The sequence below is a fragment of the Lepus europaeus genome, chromosome 19 (assembly GCF_033115175.1).
Source record: "Lepus europaeus isolate LE1 chromosome 19, mLepTim1.pri, whole genome shotgun sequence".
In the NCBI taxonomy this organism is placed as follows: Eukaryota; Metazoa; Chordata; class Mammalia; order Lagomorpha; family Leporidae; genus Lepus; species Lepus europaeus.
The window spans coordinates 52,961,459-52,982,931 of NC_084845.1; the positions used below are offsets into that span (position 1 = coordinate 52,961,459).

Consider the following 21,473-nt stretch of genomic DNA (forward strand, 5'->3'; position numbering starts at 1 on the left):
TTTAGGAAAGGCTTCTCTGGCGAATGCCAGCCCGCGGGACCCCTGCAGAACAGGACCCACTCCGGGAAGCAGGGTGAAGAAGCAGCGTCTCGGGGGCAGGGGCAGCATGTACAAAGGCCCTGTGGGCACTGATGGGTGGACCGGCAGGAAGGGAAGGACCCAGGGGTTATACTTTGTCTCTGGGCCAAGACCCTGGGCAAGCTAGGAAACTCCCAAGGTTTGTTTACTGTTTGCTTCTCCTTTGTGGGGATGGGGGGTGGGGACGGAAGTGACCGGATTGGTGATTTAAGCATCTCCCTAGCTGCCAAGAGGCCTCTTAAAGAGGCCGCTGAGGGAGGGGTTCTGGGGGCCGCCTGGCGCTCCAGCCTGCCTCGCGGTTGGGGGAGGAGGGATGGGCACGCCCTGAGAAAGTCACGCTGAACTCCAGGTGCCCTGCAGGCCCGCGCGCGCGCGTGTGTGTGTGTGGGTGTGGGTGTGGGTGTCAAGCACGCGCGTGCACACATACACACACACACACACACTCCGGGGGTGGGCAGAGCTGGAGTTCGGAGCTCACCTCCTCCGATGCGTGGGGGCTGGGGTGCAGCACCCAGGCCTGCAGCGGCAGCTTTGAACAAGAGGGCTGGGAAGTGGGTGGGCGGCCAGAAAAACTCTGAGCACGGAAAAGAGGCAGGAGGAGGCGGAGGCCCGGGGCCGGGGCTGACAATACAATCGGCGCTGGTGCGGACTTGCAAACAGGCGGGTGGCTTTGCTCTTTAGACGTCGGGGCCCCGGGGACGCGGACGCGTGCACGGGCAGGAAGTTAGATAGCAGACGAGGGGGTGCACAACTCCTCTGGGCAGGGGCTGGGGGGTGGGCGCCGCGGGGGGGGGGGGTGAGTAGGAAGTGGGTCTCTGTGGCCGGGACGGGGAGCAGGGAGCAGGGAGCAGGGAGCAGGCGGAGGGTCCGAGGAAACCCCAGGCCAGCAACGCGTCGAGGGGTCGCAGCCGGGATCCGCAGGGGGAGGGGACGCAGGGGAGGGGGCGGGGCTGCGCGGAGAGGGGAGGGGAGGGGAGGGGAGAGGAAGGAGGAGAGGGGCGGGGCAGGGGGATGCGCCCCGTGCCGGGCTCGGCTCGCCTTTTTCTCCTTCCGCAGAGTCCGGGTTTCCGCTTCCCCCGCAGGCGCTGGGTGAGAGGGAGCTAGGCTGAGCCTCGGTGCCGCCGCTGCAGCCATGTGGCCCCCGGACCCGGACCCCGACCCCGACCCGGACCCCCAGGCCGAGAGCGGCTCCCGGGCTGGGGCGGCGCTGCCCGCACTGCGCGCCCTGCTGCCGCCGCGCGCCTTCCTCTGCTCGCGCAAAGGCCGCCTCCTGCTGGCGGAGTCGGTGAGTGCGGCGGGCGCGGGGGGCTGCGGGGGTCCCGCCGAGAAGTGGGCCTGCAGGTGGGGACGGGATCGGCTCCCAGCCCCCTGTCCGACGGCTCCTCGCGAGAGCCCGGCGAAGTTGTGCCAACGCCCCCAAGTTTCGGACCGGCGCCCCGAACTCGGAGCGCGACTCCGAGGAGAGGCGGGCCCGAACCCAGGCCCTCGGCCGCAGGAAGCTGGGGTAGGCTCTCTGGGTCCGCCCAACAGCTCCGTCCCGGCGCTGCCCAGCCCTTCCACCGGCCCGGGAGGGCCCCAGGAGCGATCGGCCCGCGCCCACCCTTAAGAACCCCGCGCGGGCCGGGGCCTTGAGCTGCGGGGCGGAGACCGCAGCGCCTCTGGGGCTGCTGGGAGGGGTCGGGGTGGAGTGGGAAGGAGCCCCCCGGGATGGGGTGAGGCCCAGGCCGCGCAGTAGGGGGCGGGGGCCCGCGGGGTGACTTCATCCCCCCGCCCCCACCGCGCACATCCCGCCGCCTGGCTCCCGCCCAGCGCCCTCCTCCTCCGGCTCGCCCCTGTCCCCTGCCGGGCGGGCCTCTTTGTCCTCCCGACCCGGGGAGGCGGCCGCGCTGTCATCCGCAGGCTCGCGTGTGGGGTGGGGGCGGGCGCTGAGTCTACGGATGGGGAGGAAGAGACCGGGCTGGCGGCAGGCGGACCGAGGGGCAGCGCTCGGCGGCGGCCACTTGTTGCAGGGCCCCGCAGCCTGACGGTACCGGCCCCTATTCCCACTTCGCAGACGGGAGCCGAGGCGCCTGGCCCGGCGTCCAGGGGCCTGGGGTCGGAGGGAGGAGGATGCTTCCTGGGGGCCGCTGGGGCATACCGCCCTGGGCGGGTAGCAGAAGGTTGTCCTACCTGTTCTGCCTCTGAGGTCACCAGCCCAGCACCTGCCAGACTCCCAGGGCGGTGGGCGCCCCACGGCTGGCCGCCCTTCCCCACCCTAGAGATCTTTGGGAGCCACTTGGGGTGGGGGAGCAAGGTTAAATTCACCATCTGCCGAGCCGGCTGTGCCCAGAGCCCCCTGGTGGAGGGGGAATCCAGGCCCAGGAGGATCAGAAGTGGGGGAGGGGGGGTGGCTGCAGAGACCCCCCCCCCTTCCTGGTCCTTCGGGCCCCAGGTCCAAGCAGGTGGGGAGGCTGCCCCAGCCAGGGAATACTGTGGTGAGACCAGGAATGGGGAAACAGGCATCTAAGGGGGATCCCCCGGACCAGGCGAGGGGGGTGGGGGAAGGAAGTACAGGTCCTTTGCCCCGCCTCCCTGAGAAGCCCTGGCGGCCTCAGCCCCTTTCTGTGCCCAAGAGGGGCTCAGCCCCTGCCCCCCGGGGGTGCCCTGGGATCCAGGCAGCTCACTTGCCTGAAGCAGCCACAGTGCTTCCTGTGGGTTAGCCTGGGGGGGACCCATGGGACCACCACGCCCCACTCCAAGCTGCTCAGCCGTGGACGTGCTCAAACCCAGCCCCCCGGGGACAAATACCAGCTTTTCCCTGGTACCCACAGGTCAGCCCAGGCCTGGGTTCAAATTCTAGTGCCCTCTTGGTAGAGACACTGAGTGGGGTGGCCCTGAGGGTCGCAGGCGGTACCCACAAGCCTCAGCGGGCGCCAGGTGCCGGGGAGCCACGCCTGCCGTGTGCCGGCCGGGCTGCAGTAGACGTTGTTTTCACAAATCTGCTTTATTTATTTTATTGGAGAGGAGAGAGAGAAATCTGCCATCACCTGGCTCACTCCCAGATGCCCCTAACATCCAGGGCTGGGCCAGGCTGAAGCCAGGAACTTGGAATTCATTCCCGGTCTCACACGTGGGTGACGGAGCCAGCCGCTGGCGCCATCACCTTCTTCCTCCCTGGGTGTACAGTAGCAGGAAGCTAGAGGTGGAAGCGGCACTGGGGCTGGAACCCAGGCGCGCTGATGGGGGGTGCGGGGGGGTCCCAAGGAGGTTCTTAACCATTGCACCCAATGCCTGCCCCGGCCCTAAAGGGCCGTGTGGAAGAGGCAGCCGGGCCTGCCTTCCCAGCACCCGTGCGCCCTCCACTGGCTGCTCTAGGAACCTTGCAAGTACAGGAAGGCACTGGTCCATCTCCCACCTGCACAATAATGGACGCTTTGGGGTGGGCGTTGGGTTAGCACTTGTGACCCCTCACTCCATATCAGAGCTCTGAGTCCCATCGGCTCCCTGCTGACGCACCTGGGAAGGCCGCAGACGATGGCCCAAGTGCTTGGGTCCCTGTGCCACCCCATGGGAGACCCAGAGTGACTTCTGGGCTCCTGGCTTTGGCCTGGCCCATCCCTGGATGGTTTTTTTTGTTTTTGTTTTTGTTTTTTTAAAGATTTATTTATTTATTTGAGAGGCAGAGTTTACAGACAGAGAGAGAAAAAGAGAGAGAGAGAGCGGTCTTCCATCCACTGGTTCACTCCCCAAATGGCTGCAACAGCCCGAGCTGGGCCGATCTAAAGCCAGGAACCAGGAGCTTCTTCCAGGTTTCCCACATGGGTACAGGGGCCCAAGCACTTGGACCATCTTCTGTTGATTTCCCAGGTCATAGCAGAGAGCTGGATTGGAAGAGGAGCAGCCGGGACTCGAACAGGCACCCATATGGGATGCTGGCACTGCAGGTGGAGGTTTTACCTGCTATGCCACAGCACTGGGCCCAGGCCTGGCTGTTGCAGCTATTTGGAGAGCACACCAGCGATGTCTCTCCCTCTGTCTGCCTTTTAACACCTTCCTGTATTTGCTTTGTCACTCGTCGATCTGTGTGTCCGTCAGTTCACTCTACATGGTGATTTTCCAAGGAAGTTGGAGACCTCGGTATGCGTCGAGTCTAAGCACTTGGACATGCACTTCCCCGAGGTTCAGGGTTTTTTGTTTCTCGGGTAAAATTTACGTTCGGTGAGCAGCACAAACCCTTCGCTGGGGTGTGACTTAGGAGACCGGTTGCCGTTTGCTGTGGGTTCGCCCCGCAGTTAACCCCATCTGAATGGAGCGGATTCTGCCATAGAACCACTGTGGGACGGGGGTGGGGGTGGCCTCCTGGGAGGCTGGGGCCTGGGCGGGGAGCTGGTGTGGAGCAGGACTGGGGACAGCACGCACGTGGGCCTGGGTCCCCAGCTGCAGGGCACTAGGCAGGTGGCTTCCCTGTGCTATGGGGCCTGGCTGGGAGGGGCTCTGACCTCTGCCCTCAACCCCTCCCCCACAGGGCCTCTCCTTCATCACCTTAATCTGCTACGTGGCGTCCTCGGCGTCCGCCTTCTTCACAGCGCCACTGCTGGAGTTCCTGCTGGCCCTCTACTTCCTCTTTGCCGATGCCATGCAGCTGAAAGACAAGTGGCAGGGCCTGTGCTGGCCCATGATGGTGAGGGCGGGGCTGGCCGTCCATCGCAGAGGGGCAGATGAGGAGTCCAGCCTTGTGCCTCTCGGGCCGGACCCTCCGATGCGCCGGAGGGCCGCTTGCTGTTGGAGGCAGCCGGATAGACTCAAGATCAGGCCCCTCGGGCTCAGCAGCGATGTGCCTGGAGCAGGTTCCAAGCCGGGCGCTGGAGACAGCCTTTGGCCACCAGGTGGCGCTGGTGCTCCCAGCGCGCGGCCTTGGAGAAATGAGCCTCAGCCGCAGGAATCCGGGCCACGCGGGTTAGCTGAGGACTTGCAGCGCTTCCCAGACCTTGTTGTCACCTGCAAGGGCCCAGACCCCCGCCAGTGGGCTTTGCTGGATGACGAGCGCCACAGAGGAGCAGCAGCAAGGGCTGCACGGGAACTCTGGCCTCCTGGCCTCACCCCGGCCTCTCTGCACCCTCTGTGTCTCCGGTTCAGCCACGGCAGGCCCAGGGTCAGGTTCCCTAGGAGGGGCGGGTGACATGTTTCCAGTCTCTGCCTGGACAGCAGCCCCAGTACAGCAGGCAGCGCCTGGTGGGCGGGACCCTGGGGGACCCGGCGGCGGGTGACCCCTGCCCCGCGCCACGCCCCTCTCTCCCCAGGATTTCCTGCGCTGCGTCACGGCGGCCCTCATCTACTTCGCCATCTCCATCACGGCCGTCGCCAAATACTCAGATGGGGCATCCAAAGCAGCGGGGGTGAGCGGCTGCCCCGCCCCGGGGACGGGGTGCCCCGCGGTGTCCCCTGGAGTTCCTGCCTCCCCGCCTGAAGCTGCGGGTGCCCCCTCAGGGTGCTGGGGGGGGGCTGGGCACGCCCTCCCCTGCTCTGGCCCCTGGGCGCTCCGTGGGGCCCATTTCTTCTGCCCTGAGGCATGATCAGCTGTTTGTGCGACCGGTTCGCAGCGTTTTCCCCTTCCCCGTCCTCGGCTTGGAGGCCCCTGTGTCTGCCCTTCCGTGGCGCCTCCGCGCGGTTCTCCCGGGGGCGGGGACGCGGCCGACACCCTGCCTGCCATTCCCACAGGTGTTTGGTTTCTTTGCCACCATCGTGTTTGCCATCGACTTCTACCTGATCTTCAACGACGTGGCCAAATTCCTCAAGCAAGGGGACTCTGCGGACGAGACCACAGCCCACAAGGCGGAAGGTGGGTGGCCGGCGTCCGTTTCTGGCTGGGGACCCCAGCTGCCCGCCCCAGGCACGCTTGGCTGGGTAGAGGCAGGGCTGCGAGTCCTTTCAGCAGCCTGGGTCTCATGTCCCTTCCTGCGGCACCGATCACGAAGCCAGGCCCCTCGGGGCCTCTGCCTTTCCGGCGAGGGCAAGCCCAGAGCCTGCGTGAGCCCCGGTGCCACACCGCGCTCCCCCTGGACAAGTCCCCAGAGTGGCTGCCTCACCTGCCCAGGGACCCCAGCTGGCATCCCAGACGGAGCCCACAGGCCCCGGCTTCTGTGGGTTTCGCTTCTCAGGAGAGCGTAGCAGCCCTGCAGGCTTCCCCCGCTCCGGCTCCGTGAGGCCAGTGAAAAACGCCAAGACAGCCGGAGGCCGCCCCACAGAGCTGCATGGACCGGCACATCCTCTGCGCGCTTGTGTCCGGCCAGCACAGGGCCTGCGGGGTGGCCTCGAGGAGGGCCAGGGCATGCTCAGTCACAGCCTTGAGGCACAGCGCAGCATCAAATGCCAGGAAGCCCAGGAGCTAACCTGGGATGGGCTAACCTGCCCCGCCCCCTCCACAGCCCCGGGGCACCTGCAACACGTGTGGGCCGGCAGCCCCAGTGGCTCCATGCAGCTGAATCCATGGGCTGTCCTGCTCAGCCCTGAACTCTCCCAGCCTGAGTGGCCCCCAGTCTGTGGCCTGCTTCTTCCTGGGCCCTGTGTCAGATCCACTGCGGGTGCTGGGTGCTGGGTGCTGGGCACGAGGGACAGGCGGTGGACAGGGCCTGTCAGCCTGCCCATGGGGAGCCCACAGCCCAGACAGGAGCCAGCAGGAAAGGCCTCCAGACAGGGGGACAGAGACAACAGGGAAAGAGGTAGGGGTGCGGCAGCTGAGGAAGGACCCACTCCCTCTACCTGCCGGGCCCAGGGCTTGTGGTGCGGCCCCCAAAGCTGGGTCTTGATGGGTGCATAGGAGCCTGCCGGCAGAAGAAACGGGGCAGGGGAGGGAAGAGGTCGGGAGTGCAAAGGGCAGGACTTCCGCCAAGGTGAGGTGCGGGCCAGCGTGTCCATGGCCGCGCAGACCGACGGGGGGTGGGGGGCTTTGTCCTGTTTAGGACTTTAGCATCTTCACAGCTGTGCTGCTGTGGCCCTGGGCTCCGGGAACCCTGGGTCACGTCTGCTGACAGCACGCGGCCGGCTGGGGCCTGGGTGGCTGTGTCCGCGGGGCGGCACTACATGCTCACGGCCAGCCCGGAGCTCGGGGGGCCACGTCGGCCGAGATGCCTGGTTTGTTCTTTTTAAGTATCTGGAGAACTTCAGGTCCACGGGGACTTCAGGAAAGTCGAAGTAAAAATGGGACTCGAAGATGAGCCTTTTGCTGCGGAGAACTGAGACGCTCGCATATGGGTTTCTCAGAATATGCATTTCCCGTGAACCTTTTATTTATTTTTTGCTGACTATTCCTGGCCCGTGTGTTAGACCTGAATATAGCACAGTCTGCACAGATCTTACCAGCGCAGCCCCGGCAGGAGGTTGAAAGGAAGTCGGGGTTTAGGGACATTTCTCCAGACAGCTGGGGGCCGCAGGTGGCCTCGCTGGCCCCGAGGCCAGGGAGGGTTTGTGACTGGGTGCTTTTCCTTCCCGGGGTGTGCGGCTCCCGAAGGCTCTACTGGGGAACCCCGAGTCACCCCTCATAGCCCCTTATATCAAATTATTTCTGATCACAAATAGACCAAGGATGGGGGGGCGGACTATAAAATGGCCAGAAAGAGGCCACTGTGCTGTAGCCTTGGGGACAAGAGGGCTGCCCTCGCCTTTCCCTGAAGCTGGGATGCCAGTGTACCCGACACCCCCCGGGGGAAGAGCCTGGGGGCAGGGGGCACCTGCGCTTGCGGGGGTGGAGTGGGTGCCCACTTGCTGCCTGAAGGGAAGGGGCTCCCTGTGGAGGGGCCTGGGCCCAGGGCTCCCCAGGGTCCGGTGCCGGCACTGCTGCCTCCCGCCAGCACCTTCTCTGCCTTCCTTTCAGAAGAGAATTCCGACTCGGACTCCGACTGAGGCCTTCACGCCTGCGCCCTGCTGCTGGGAGTGTGGCCGGCGGGGGACACGGCGTGGGGGGGAGGCTGCGGCCACTGCAGGTACAGCTGGAGCAGGCCTCCTGCAGCCTCGACGTTCTGCCCTGAGCCCAGCACCCAAGACTGCTCCCCTCGGCTCAGCACTGCTGAACCACTGTGTGCACAGGGCTGGGGGGGGTCTCCCCGTGTGTCTCGTGGGCCTGACACCCTCCACCCTCTCCGCCAAAATTAAGCATGGCAGCACTGCCCTCGAGGGGGCTCTGTGTGCCACTGACAGAGACCCCCACAGGCACGTGGTGCTCCTGCTCGAGCCGGGCGCTTTGTCGGCCCTGCCCAGGGCCTTGTGTTCCAGGAGCACCGTGTATCTTCTTTGTCCTTGAAGCAGGGACAAAACTGACCTTTGCCTTGGCATCCGGGGCCCTGGCCCCCACAACTGACACCTCCCACCTCCCTCGGTGACATGGCCTCTCTGGGGCTGACTTCCCAAGGAAAGCCCATAGGCCAGCTTGCCATGGCCAAAGCTCAGAGACGACCAAGGACGTAGCAGCGACAATGTCACGAGGGGTAGCTGGGCAGGCCCAGCTACATTCTCTCTCTTCCTGGGGACTGGCTAGCAGGCAAGAGGTTCTTGGGACCCTCAGAATGTCTGGACACCCGAGCAGGTCTGCGGACCGCCTCACCCGAGAGGAGACACGCCTTCTTGTGTTTGTAAGGACTTAACCATGTATGCACCTTCGATGGGATTTTGTAACCTTTTATAATTTTTTATACATATACACAAAAGCAGCTTCTTAACCAAAAGGCTTCACACATGAGCCAGAGTCGTGGGCATTTGTACCCTTGATCTTTGCGTGTGGATCTCCCACCCTGAAGAGTCATGATGAATTAAACCAGGCTGCCCACGCTGGGAATGTGTGTGTCTGCAATGCCACCCCCAGCCAGAGCAGGCTGCCGGGGATCATGCCACACCCCACCCCCGGGCTCAGGGGCAGCGCACCGGGTGGGCGGCCATGCACAAGCCATCAATGCGCCTCTCACCCAGGGAACCCAGCCCCGGGCCCTCTCGCACATCCAGGCCGTGGCCCCGGCAGCTTGCAGCTCTTGTGGTTCGGAAGCTGGTGGCACGAGAGACCTCGGTGTCAAAGGCCCTGGTGGGTGAACTGGCCCGAGCTGATGGAAGGGCTCGGGCTTCCACACACAACACCCAAGAGGAGGTGTGAAGAACGTGCCGGGCACGAGGGGCACACAGGCCCCATGGCCCGTCAGCAGGAAGGGAGAGACCGGCGTGCTTTTGCATGTCCATTTATTAACCAGGAACTCCTTCATGACAATTTAGTACAATATTAATGATTAGTGTTGAGAAAATTATTTCCCTCTACATACAAAAATACAGATTTGCACACTATGAAAACAAGACAAGTACCATGAAAAACGGGTCCTTCAAAGGAAGCTACGGGGGCCACATGGGCTGGGGGCCCCTCCTGCTCCCTGCGCCCCACAGAGTCGGGGGCCCCTGGACGTCCCTGTCCCCATGAGAAGCCAGGATGGCAGCTGTGCCCTGTGCAGGCCGAACCTAATCCAAAGCTGGCCGAGCGGGCACCACCTCAGAACGCCCAGATCTGTGTCCAAGCTGTGGAAAAGACACAGACCTTGGAGAAGCAAGTGAATGGCCACTGGATGCCACCCCCCTCCCGCCCCCGCCGGAAGTGCTGCCAAGGAGGTGCCCCAGGGTGATCAAGTACCAAAGTGATTACTTAGCTGTCTGACTTCCTGGGTGAGCAGATCATTGAGGGTGGGGGCAGAGGGCTATGCACACACACACCCCTCCCCCATCTGCAGGGGCTCAGCAGGTGTCCCGGGATATGACTCAGCCCCAGAGATGGACAGGGCCCTGCTGGCTCGGCCGCAGGTCGGGGCACAGGCAGGGAGCCAGACGCAGGCTCTCCAGGGGGGAGCGAGAGCCCTGGTGAATTTTTTTCCCCCTTCAAGATAGGGCAACCCCTTCCTCCTCCTGTTCTGAGGTGAGCAGTGGCCCTCCACACTGATCGAGTGGGTAACAAATGCCAAATGCAACCCCACCAGTTCATAATGATTTCATGGAAATTTACTCTCAGACGACTTAAATCGGCAGAAATGCGGTGCTGGGGGGGGAAGCGGCAGAGGAGCCTTGAGCCACGGGGGGAGGGGGGCGTTTGATTTTTTTTTTTCTTTTAAAAAATACATATGAAGTTTAAAGGGAAAATGGTCCAAACCAGCGCTGTGGAGAGCAATAGTAAAAGGACACAATCTAAACTCATGCTACAAAAATAGTGTTATCTGGTTTAACTAAATGTACATCTTTTTTTCCAACTCCATGATTGACAAGAGTGCTTAAGTGATGCATGGAAGGCACCAAAGGTGAAGTGAGTATTATTGGTCTTAAAATATACAAAGGATGACCTACTTCGAAAAAGAAAATGGTACCGTCACACTTGTAATAAATAGCTTAGTGTTCCTGCCTCGGGTTCCTGAACCCTTGCGTGTTCAACATATACAGATCGTCTCCCTGGGCGGCGTTCTCTCAGAGGGAGCCACGTGGAGCAACGTTAAGTTATGAAAGCACTGATTTGGTCCGGACAGGCCCGTCTGACCACAAGGCAAGGTTGAGAAACTCATTTCTCTGTGGGTTGCTGCGTGGGAGGGTTGGGAGCAGGCGGCCCCCTCTGGGGGCCAGGCCCAGGCCACTCCCGCAGGGAGCTGTCTTCCTGCCAGGGTCCCCGTGTCTCTTGGCAGTTTCGGACAATGCCTGACTCCCACACACACCGTCCTCACCCTCTTGGTGTGCAGTCCCTCTCCTTTGCAGGCGCAACTGTGAGAAACAGCTGGCCCTAGACCCCAGCACGAGGCTGATACAGGAGGCGCGACACCTCCCACGTGTCGATCAGAGCCATACAAGTCTCGCCGGCTCACCAGGCGCACTCAGCGCCATAACCTAAGGCCTTTGTGTGTTCTGTGCTGGAGCCACCCTGCCACCCGAGGGTGCAGGAGAGCAAGCCGCCCGGGGACAGCAAACTAACCCTGCAAGGGCTCACGGTCCAAACTCTGCCCTAGACAGGTCGCCAGTGACTCTGGCTCAGCGGGTCTGTGGGTCACTTGCTTTTCTTTACTGTTTGTGGAATAAGGAAAACCAGAAATGAAAAGAATTTTAAAAATCCCAAAGGTTGGGAAATCGTACCCACAAGGACAAGAACATATTCCAGACAAGGAAGGGAGACCAGGCCAGGACCCGCCCATTTCAGGGCCACATGCACACGTGTACAGACGACGTGTGCTATGAGAAAAGGCCAAGGAAACCTCTCTTCCAGAACCTTCCTCAAGAGCTAACAGACGCTGAAGGCGTTTTCCTTGAGAAGTGTTTAAATGGAACAAAAGGTCAAACATGGCGAATGACTCCCGACCAGACCTGACTTCACGGCACCTTCTACAGACAGGGGAACTGGCAGAGTCGACCGCTGACGAAGCACAAGGGTGGCAGGGGCTGGCCTGCGTCCTGCCTGGGAGGACACCTGAGCCCAGACCATGGGTTCCCAAACCAGGTGCCGGGAGCCCGCCTCCCCCTGGCAAACCAGTCCCATGGCTCGTGCCCCACGCTGACTGGGACACGCGGTCTCACTTTTGCAGAGAGAGGAAGGGGATTAACCTGCACACTTCACCGAGGCGGCCTAGGACGCTTGGTGTGTGTGGTGAGACCCAGGCTGGGCGTGCTGGGGGATCCCTCCCTTCCCCCCTACCTCCCACGGCCCCCTGCACAGCCCAGGGAGCCAGTGCCGATGCAGTCACAGCCCAGGGAGGAGAGGAACCTGGACGGAGTCTGAAGACCCCACAGGCTAAGAGCAGACCCCAGCGGCACCAGCCACTTGTTTGCTCAGAACCAGCCAGCACCCCTGGCTAGAGTGTGTTCCCTGTGATTTCTGTGAACGCCATATGGAGAGAATGCCAGTCGCGTCGTGGCTGCTCTGGTTGGAGCGTGGCTGGCACAACAGGAACCACCGACCTCATCACAGCCTTTCGGGATCACTACGTCGGCCCCGTGTCTCTCCAGCTGGTTGGGACAGGTTCTGAGACAACCCACAGGAGGTCTCGTGCAGACAGGGCCCGGGCTGTGGCCCGCCTCGGAGCGCACACACAGGTGAGGAGCTCCCTCTGAGAAGCACATGCAAATCCACGAGAAGACACGAGCTCGGGCCACGCACAGGCAGGGGGGACACACACCACGGTTTCTCGAGGCTCATTCGTGGCAAGCAAGACTTCACAGAACAGAGAACTCGCGTGGGTGTACAGAATCCTTGCTGCTCTCTCAGAGCCCCCTGTGGCTTGCCCAAGTCTGAATCGAGGGAAGACTTCAAAGAAGGGCGGACGAGAGTGCCAACTCCAAGAGGCTGGGGTCTTCAGCGGAGTCCCAGCTCTCGCCAGAGGGACCCGCAGAGTGCAGGTAGGACGCGCTGCGCCTGTGTAGCGGTGTGCGCCTCCTGCTGGGGGACGGGCGCGGGCATCGAGGACCAGACCCGCACAGCCGGCCCTGCCCATGCTCGGGCTGCCGCGACCTTGCTTTCTTTTTCATAATCGACAGAGGTCACCTCCCTTGGATGGCTGTGTTCTTTAGCTCAGCCTTCCGGATGAGACTTGAAGCTGGGACTGCCTTCGCCCTCTCCCAGCTGTGCGTGGGGCCACCCGTCCTCAGGCCTTCATGGTTGCAGGCCCTACAGCAGGGGCGGTGGGGGGAGGGGTGCAGCGGTTCCCACGGGGCCTCCTGGCAGGGAAAACCCAGCCTCCCCAGCTCACTGCCCAGGTGGCCTTTCTCCAGAGGCAGCAGCGCCGGCTTCCAGCACGTGTTCCTGAGGGCTAACTGCACAGGCTCCCTGCAGGCCCATTGGAAGGGACGCGACAGCGGCAGTCCTTGAGTTTTGTGCAAGCCACGGAAGCCAATACCCGCCCGCTCAGAGGCCCGGAAAAACCAGTCAGGCTGCTTCAGTGCCCCCAGCCTGACGCTGGCCCACAGAACCATTCATTGCAAATCTATGCTTCCTTCCATCTGCAGAGGTCGTTGTAAGGCCCCGATCTGGATGGTCTTCTGTGTGAGGCGCCCTCGGGTTCCCCAGGGCCGGCCACAACCCCCTCCCGACGGCCCTGTAGGTGGAGATGGGCCACGGTGCCGCCTGCCGCAGAAGAAGTGTGCCCGGCCACCTCTGCCCCAGCGGGAGCAGGATAACCGTGCGGGGACTCAGAAGCCACGGGGGAGGGAAGGATGTTAGCAGTTCCAGGGGCAAAAATTGCCGCACGGATTGCATCACCGGGATGCACACCTGCTCCCAGGTCCCACAAGGCTCGTGGGCTCCTCCTCGCCATCTGGCGTCGGCTTCGGAGCTACTCCTTGGACAATCAGCTGTCTCCTTTACCCCAGACCTGAAACCGGCTTTCCGGAGGTGATTCGGGAAACCTGACTTCAAAAGGCACAGCCTTTCCTTACCCAGGGCCGAGCGACGGGGCCCCCAGGAGGAGATTCCTGAGAATGCTCAGGGTGGCCCCTCCTCGTGGGCGCGAGGGGTGAAGGCCCTGGGACTCCCGGAGGGAAGCCAGCCCCATCCTCACTGAGCAGACACACTCGACAGATACAGAATAAATACAGAAAATGAGCAGAGAAAATCCCCACACCATACTCTCCACCCCAAATCACAACATAAAGTAAGTTCCAAGTTTGTGAAGCTTGACTTGTATCAATGCCCGACACCCAAGGGCTGGGCGCAGGCCTCTGGGGGAGGGGGTTGGGGAGGAAGGTACCTCCAGTCCAGCTGCGCCAGTCCGAGGTGGACGTGGTGCTTGGACACACGCCCTGGGCCGCTGCCCCGGCCAGGAGCTGCGGCAGAACTCGGACTGTGCGGGATGCTGGGTGTAGTGGGCTCATCCCTGACCCTGACCCTTCAGAGACAGCTTTGTACCATTTCCTGGAGAAGTCCCAGCCCAGCGGTGCCGCCCGATAAACCCCACACCCGCCCTCCCTGCTCTGAGGCTGTCATGTAAACATTCGTCAGGCTGGGGGCCTGGGGCCTCTCCCCAGGGCTGCAGAATCCTCCCGGCCATAAGGCTCGCTGCTTGGGGAGGCGAGACCCGAGACCTGAGGGAGGTTTGTAAACATTGAAAGTGGCTCCAGGAGTGAACACCGGACAGACAAAAACCATTTTTCCATCAAAGATAAAATTACTCGAATTAAAAAAAAAAAAAAAAACCTAAGATGTGAGAGAGGCTCATGGAACTCACGCATCTCAAAAAATATCTTCACTTGATTGTGAATCAATCAAAGCCTTAAGGAACCAGGATGCTTCCCGGCCTGGGGTCCACAGTGTGACACCAAGGCGCCCACAGTGGTGACGGGTGACGACTGTGCCTCCTGAACGCCGCTGGGAAGATGCGCCCCATGCGTCCAGATCCTGGACCGGTCTACGCAGGCAGAGGGCAGGGGTGCAGGCGGACACCTCCTACAGACACACCCCTCTTCCCTGTGGTCCCAAAGCCGACAACAGGGCAAGCACCTTGGCCGCTGCAGTGGACCACGAAGGTAAAATTACAGCAATCTGCAGTGCAGCCTCAAAGGATTTAGGGGCAGGAAGGAAACTGGAAAACAAGCTGGCCCCCGTGCTCCCGGAGAAGAACCTGGGGCTCAGGGGCGTCACTGGAGCGAGAGTCGGGAGACTGCTCAACGGGGTGGGCGACAGGAGTCAGCTGTCCCGGCTGCACATGGCCTGCCCCACCCCCACGGAGCCCAGGCCCAGTCAAGAGCTCCACCAGCACTCCCCTGCCAAGACCCTGACGGTCGTCTGTGGCCTTGGCCGTGCTGGCCACCTGAGTGTCCTGGCTGTGGATGACAAGCAGTAGGGCCACCCTGGCAGACAGGCTCATGTGACCCCAAGCAGGACCAGGGTCTCACACAGGGGCTGCTGCTGGCCTCCCAACCCCACGGCTCGGCCCTTGGTGCCCACCCCCTCTTGGGAGTAGCCAGGTCGAATCCGAAGTCTTGACTCTTCACAGGCACAGGGGACAGCGCGGCTCAGGCTCGGAGGGGCACCTGTGCTCTGAGACGGTGCGCACGGAAGGTGGACCAGGGCAGTCGGCCACCCCGCAGGACGTGGGCCTCCGCAGCCTGCCACGGGCCCACCGCTGTGCCATCCTGGAAACCCTTCCCCAAGCTGCACTTCTACCCAGGAGGCCAACATTCCACCGAATCACACGACAATCGGATGTGCCGAGGGAGAGGGGCTGGGAAGGATGGGCCGAGGGCCGGCGGGGGGCGGCCTGGCGCTCCTCACGTGTCCAGGCGCTGGATCTCTGGGCGGCTGTCCACGTCCCGGGACTCGGTGCGGGCGCGGATGTAGTCGTTGGCGCTCTGCTGGCGGACACTCTGCCTCCATTTCTGCACAGCCAGGAACGTGTTCGCCGCATACGCCGCCGTGGCCAAGAAGCCAAATATCTGCAACGCACAGGCACGGTTGGTCCCGGGCCCCAGACCCGAGCCGCGGGCAGCCCTTCCCGCTGGACCCCGGCACGTGCCTGCCCTGTGCAAGGCCGTGGGTGTCGGTGGAAGAAAATCCCGCCTGACCGACAGATGGCCTAGGGTCCTAATGCAGTATTCTGGACCTTTTAAAGGTCACAAAGGACCTCTTTCCCAGCACCTTCGTGGCCTCTGGACACAGATGAGAAAACACACTGAAGGTGAGTGAGGGACGCATGTGTGAGCCTCGCACTGGGCCGTGGGGCTGGCCTCTGCTGGCCAGCGGCCTCACCTGGCAGCTCCAAGGTGACAACACAGGGCTTTGATTCTTTGATTAAGTGGTACCTGGGAGAGTCCCATGTTTACATTTTTTAATAAACTTTTTAATCCCCACCCCAACTATGAGCGTGAAACATGTTCCTGTGAACCCAGAACAACACGGAACCGCAGGGCCGAGGGAGTGAAAGCTCCCTGCCCCCACCCCAGCATTCCACCCGCAAGAGAGAAGTGCCTGGCATTGCGGAGCGGCACACGACTGGGTCCCATCGCTGTCAGCCAAGCAGCAGCTGAGGGCGGCGGCTGGGCAGGACACACGCCGGGGACAGAGGCCAGAAAGCCACAGGAGGGGCCCCTGTCGGCTGTGGCTCACCCACACCCCTGGCCCTGAGTTCGCTTACCACGGCGGCAATTTCTGCTCCAGTTTTGTGGTTTAGAGCGGCCAGGGCAATGGAGGCAATGAAGAAAAAGAAAGTGCTGAGTCCAGTGTTGACCAGATCCTAAAGGAGAAAAGACCAGACCTCTGGAGAAGGGCTGTCCCACCATCTTGCTCCAAGAACAGCTGAACCTTGGACACACAAGATCTAACCTCTCGGGCACAGCGGGTAAAGCCGCTGCCAGTGAAGTTGGCATCCCACACAGGCACTGGTTCAAGTCCCGCTGCCCCACTTCCAATCCAGTTCCTCGCTAATCCACCCCGGAGAGCAGCAGAGGATGGCCCAAGTGCTTAAGCCCCTGCACTGACATGGGAGCCCTGGAAGATGCCCCTGGCTTCAGCATGGGCCAGCCCTGGCTGTTGCAGCCATCTGAGGAGTGAACCAGCAGATGGAAGATCTCTCTTTTTCTGTTTCTCCCTCTATCTCTGCCATTCAATTAAATAAACAAACAGATCTTTAAAAAAAAAAAAAAAAAAAGAGGGGCCAGCACTGTGGCGTAGTAGGCTGGGCCTCCAGCTGCAGCACTGGCATCCCATGTGGGCACCAGTTTGCATCCTGGCTGCTCCTCTTCCGATCCAGCTCTCCGCTGTGGCCTGGGAAGGCAGTGTAAGATGGCCCAAGTGCTTGGCCCCTGCACCCACATGGGAGACCTAGAAGAAGATCCTAGCTCCTGGCTTCAAATTGGCCCAGCTCTGGCCGTTGCAGCCACTTAGGGATTGAACCAGCAGACAGAAGACCTCTCCATCTCTCCCTCTCTCTGTCTATAACTCTACCTCCCAAATAAATAAATAAATAAATAAAATCTAAAAGAAAGGGAGAAAGAAAGAAAGAAAGTGTGTATCCCACACCAGAGTCCTGGGTTTGATTCCCGGCTCCACCTGATTCCAGCTCCCCGCCAGTACAGGCCAAGGCACCATGTACCTGGGTTCCTGCCACCCATATGGAGACCTGGATTGAGTTCCCAGCTCCCAGCTTCAGCCCTGGCTATTGCAGGTGCCAAGGGAGTGAACTGGTGGATAGGAGTCCTCCTTCTCTCTCTTCTCTGCCTCCCAAGTAAATATATAGAAATTTCAAGATAAAGATGCAAAGAGACAACAATGGAATCACAACACTACAGAGCCTATGCAATGGAAACCCTAGCTGCTCCTGCGTGGGCACCTGGGGCACAGAAATGCTCTCTGCAGAAGCGCTGCAGGCAGGGGACGGGCAGGGTGAACCCCTCCTTCACAAACGCAAACCAAGTGTTCAGTTACGTGGAGGTCTGGGTTAGGCGCTGTATGGGGTAAAAAGGAATTAAAAAACCTACTTAACCTGCTTGCTAAAGCAAAGAGCATTTGGAAATGGAGGAAAATATTTGGTGATATAATGCTGAAGTCAAACAAGTCAAACAGTAGACACAACAGTTCTAACAGTGACTGTGGAAATACCAGTATTTGTGGATTTTTTAAAAATCTGCACCAGAATAACCTTACCTTTTAAGTCCATTTTCCACAAACTTTTTGAAGGTGCCGGTATAGATGTGATAAAGGGTTGGGAAATAAACAGGCAAAACTTTAGCAGTTGTTGAAGTATTGGTGGTTTTCCGCTTAGGTTTATTTCTTTGAAAGGCAGAGTTAGAGAGAGGGAGGGAGGGAGGGAGAAAGGGGGAGAGGAAGGGAGAGATAACGAGACCTTCCATCTGCTGGTGTACTCCCCAAGTGACCGCACGGGCCAGGGCTGAAGCCAGGAGCCCAGAACGTCATCCTGGTCTCCAGTGTGGGTGACAGACGCCGAGGTTCTTGGGCCATTCTCTGCTGCTTTCCCAGGCGCATCAGTAGGGAGCTGGAGCAGCCGTAGAACAGCTGGGACTCCCACCAACCTGCGAGCAGCAGCCCCCCCTTGTTTTAGTAATAAAGTTACCAATGGGAAATGGAGAGTGAAATGTTACATGTTATCACAGCGCGCAGCAACAACAACAAAATGCAAAAAGGCTATTATAAAAAGACAGGCTACTCTCCCACCGGGACCCGAGGTTATTTCAGAGATGAGATTGAACTGGGCAGGGAAACACCAGCAACTGCTAACAGAGGTGTGGCGTGTCTGCTTCCTTGTGTCCCACATGCTGAAGCTCCTGCCTAAAACATGAACCTGAAGACCACCGGCTGCCAGAGCTGTGCTGTGGCTACTGAACTTAGCAGCGGGCATCTGCCCAAGCAAGATGCCGGTGAAGGCGCCTGCATCCCGTAGGAGAGAGCCTGGGTTACAGTCCTGGTCCCCGCTGCCTGCTAATGTGGACCCTTGGAGGCAACAGGGATGGCTCAGATGGTTGGGCTCCCGCCACCTACACGGGAGAAGTGGATTAGGTTCCTGTCTCCTGGTTTGGGCCTGGCACAGTTGAAGCCATTGTGGGCATCTGGGGAGTGAACCTGTAGATGAGAACTCTCTTTGTGTATCTGCCTCTCAAATAAATAAAAACGTAAAAAGTAAGCAAAGTTAAATAAATCACAGAGATAAACAGTTGCTTCTATCACATCAGTCACATTTTCATCTGGTGGGCGTTTTGGCTATTTCCACTTTGGTTAGTATCAGTGTGCAGCTAGGAACTTGTGTTTGTCTGGACATATATTCTCATTCCTCTTGGGTTATCACATGATTTTATTTTTTATTATCTATACATTGCCTACTTTTTCTACAACATTTTTTATATGCACTGTCTTTTTAAAAAATATTTTTTATTTATTTGAAAGGCAGAGAGAAAGAAACAGGGGTCTCCCATCCAGTGGTTCACTCCTCAAATAGGGACAGACCAGGCTGCCACCCAACAACTTGAACCATCACCTGCTGCTTCCCAGGATGCCCATCAGCGGGAAGCTGGACGTGGGAGGGCAGCCAGGGCTTAAACCCAGGACTCCGCTAGGGGACGTGCGCCCTCGGGCAGCGTCTTAACCGCTGTGCCAAACACCATCCCCTATTTCCACGATTTAGATGGGACACTGCAGAAGTTGGTCAGCATCAATCCCTTGAGCACCTGGGCCAGGAAACAAAAGCGAGGGCTGCAGATTCATCCTTCTCATCAGGGGCACACGCGGCCGTGTGGTTTTGTTTCTGTTCCAGTCCACCCTGGTGTGTAAGGGTTTTCAGAGCTTGTCCTGGGATGGTTGCTCTACCCACCACAGCTCCCTCTCCAGTCCGCCACAGCCCCCCCACCCCCCACCCCCAGCTGCTAGGCTATGCTCCAAACCCCCGAAGCCACAGCCCTCCTCGTGCTCGGGACGAACAGGAAGGTCAAGGACCAGGAGCTGTGTCAGCCCGCAGCCCTGAGACCCCTCCCAGGGACGCAGGCCCCAGGTCTCGTTCGGCAAACCCCAGAGTGCAGCTGCACCACGCTGCCCAGAGCATGCCGGACAGAGGCCCACAGACCACTGTGCCCCAGCAACAGGCTCCACCTGTGCAGGGTGCAGGGCAAACCTGAACAAACAAGCCAGTACTGGACGGCTCCATACAGAAAAGCCCCCTCTGAAAACTGAAGCCCAACTTCCCGCTGCTCTTGAAACCCTGGGCCGGAGGCCGGCGCTGTGGCGTAGCGGGTTAAGCTGCCATCTGCAGTGCCGGCATCCCATATGGGCGCCAGTTCGCATCCCAGCTGCTCTACTTCCAATCCAGCTCTTTGCTGTGGCCTAGGAAAGCGGTAGAGGATAACCCAAGTCCTTGGGCCCCTGCATCCATGTGGGAGACCCAGAAGAAGCTCCTGGCTCCTGGCTTCAGATAGGCTCAATTGGTCACTGTTGTGACCAACTGGGGAGTGAACCAGTGGATGGAAGACCCCTCTCTCTCTCTGCCTCTCCTTCTCTCTCTGTGCAACTCTTTCAAATAAACAAATAAATCTTAAAAAATAAAATTAAAAAATAAAAAGCCCTGGACCAGGAGTCCCACAAAGCAAATGCCACAGGTGACTACTCATCCTTCAAGCCCCCTGGCATCTGGCATTTCCTCTGAGCGCCCCTGACTGACCGCTCCAGGCCTCCTGCCCGAGGCACCACACAAAACCAGACCCTAGAGAGCACCCAGCCCTGCACTTCCTGTGCCCAAAACCTGCACGCAGCAGGTGGGCAGTGTTTGCTCCGCCCACTGTGGCTGCGTCTCTGTGAAACGGGTTCAGCCCAGGGCTGTCACTGCACTCCTGCTGGGCTCCCAAACCCAGACTCCACGTCTGGCCCCAGCCTCTGTCCTACACGTCCATAGTTCTCGGTCCAACCACGCAACGACTTGTGCTTAAATGGCCCCAGGATCAACAGGACAATGACAACACTGATGGCAGTGGCAGCTCCCAGCAATGGGGCCTGACTGTGACAATCAGGCAGTTGTCAGGGTCTGAGTCCTGACCCCGTTACGACACAGAATACCCAAGAGGCTGCGCGAGGCAGTTCTTGCTATTTCGTCTACTTTCATGGATGAAGAAATCAAGTCTCAGAGAGGGTGAGTGTGGGATTGTGAAAAATAACTCCTCGTCAAATCTTCAGTCTCCTGAGCAACAGGAGCATCTTTTGCTATTCCACCATGTCTGAGTCTGTGCGAATGAGGTCAACCCTGGGTAGAAGTGGGTCTTGGGGCCAGCGCTGTGGCACAGCAGGTTAACACCCTGGCCTGAAGCATCGACATCCCATATGGGTGCCAGTTCTAGTCCTGGCTGCTCCTCTTCCTATCCAGCTCTCTGCTATGGCCTGGGAAAGCAGTAGAAGATGGCCCAAGTCCTTAGGCCCCTGCACCCACGTGGGAGACCCGGAAGAAGCTCCTGGCTCCTGCCTTCGGGTCAGCACAGCTCCGGCCGTTTTGGCCAATGGGGAGTGAACCAGTGGATGGAAGACCTCTCTCTCTCTCTGCCTCTCTTCTCTCTCTGTAACTCTTTCAAATAAATAAAAAAAATCTTTAAAAAAAAAAAGAAGAAGAAGAAGAAGTGGGTCTTAGCAGAGTTTCTGGATGGGCCCTGTCACCAGAAAAACCTTCAGCCCCACCCTAGACTCTAGGGAAGGGAACCGGACTGGACACAGCGTCTAGTTGGTCATCCATCACGCCTATCCATGGACATATCCACTGAATAAGCCTTGCTGGGAGCTTCTGGGTTGATGAACTCATCCACGAGGGTGGCTGGCTCTGATTCCAAGGTGGATCCACAAACTCCTCCGCAGCTCGGGCGGAGGCTCCTGCACTTGGGACCCTGTAGACCCAGCCGGACATCTCTCTTCGATTTGGCTGCTCCTGAGTTTTATCCTTCATAAGAAACCAGCG

General features: G+C 60.0%; 2 protein-coding genes across 2 annotated transcripts in view; one reads left to right on the forward strand and one right to left on the reverse strand.

The window, feature by feature from the left end:
* Positions 1-1,108: 1,108 nt before the first annotated feature.
* Positions 1,109-8,885, forward strand: CMTM3 (CKLF like MARVEL transmembrane domain containing 3). Its single transcript, XM_062176098.1, has 5 exons — positions 1,109-1,363; positions 4,583-4,738; positions 5,358-5,453; positions 5,776-5,896; positions 7,928-8,885. Exons 1-5 carry the CDS (start codon positions 1,211-1,213, stop codon positions 7,954-7,956), a joined length of 555 nt encoding a protein of 184 aa, XP_062032082.1. The 5' UTR covers positions 1,109-1,210; the 3' UTR covers positions 7,957-8,885.
* Positions 8,886-8,984: 99 nt separating this feature from the next.
* Positions 8,985-21,473, reverse strand: part of CMTM4 (CKLF like MARVEL transmembrane domain containing 4) — a 68,618-nt gene continuing 56,129 nt past the window's right edge. Inside the window, exons 3-4 of the mRNA XM_062176095.1 lie at positions 16,173-16,271; positions 8,985-15,474 (exon numbers count right to left, since the gene is read on the reverse strand). Of these exons, the coding sequence (XP_062032079.1) occupies positions 15,310-15,474; positions 16,173-16,271 (264 nt within the window). The 3' untranslated portion in view covers positions 8,985-15,309. The remainder of the gene's footprint in view (positions 15,475-16,172; positions 16,272-21,473) is intronic.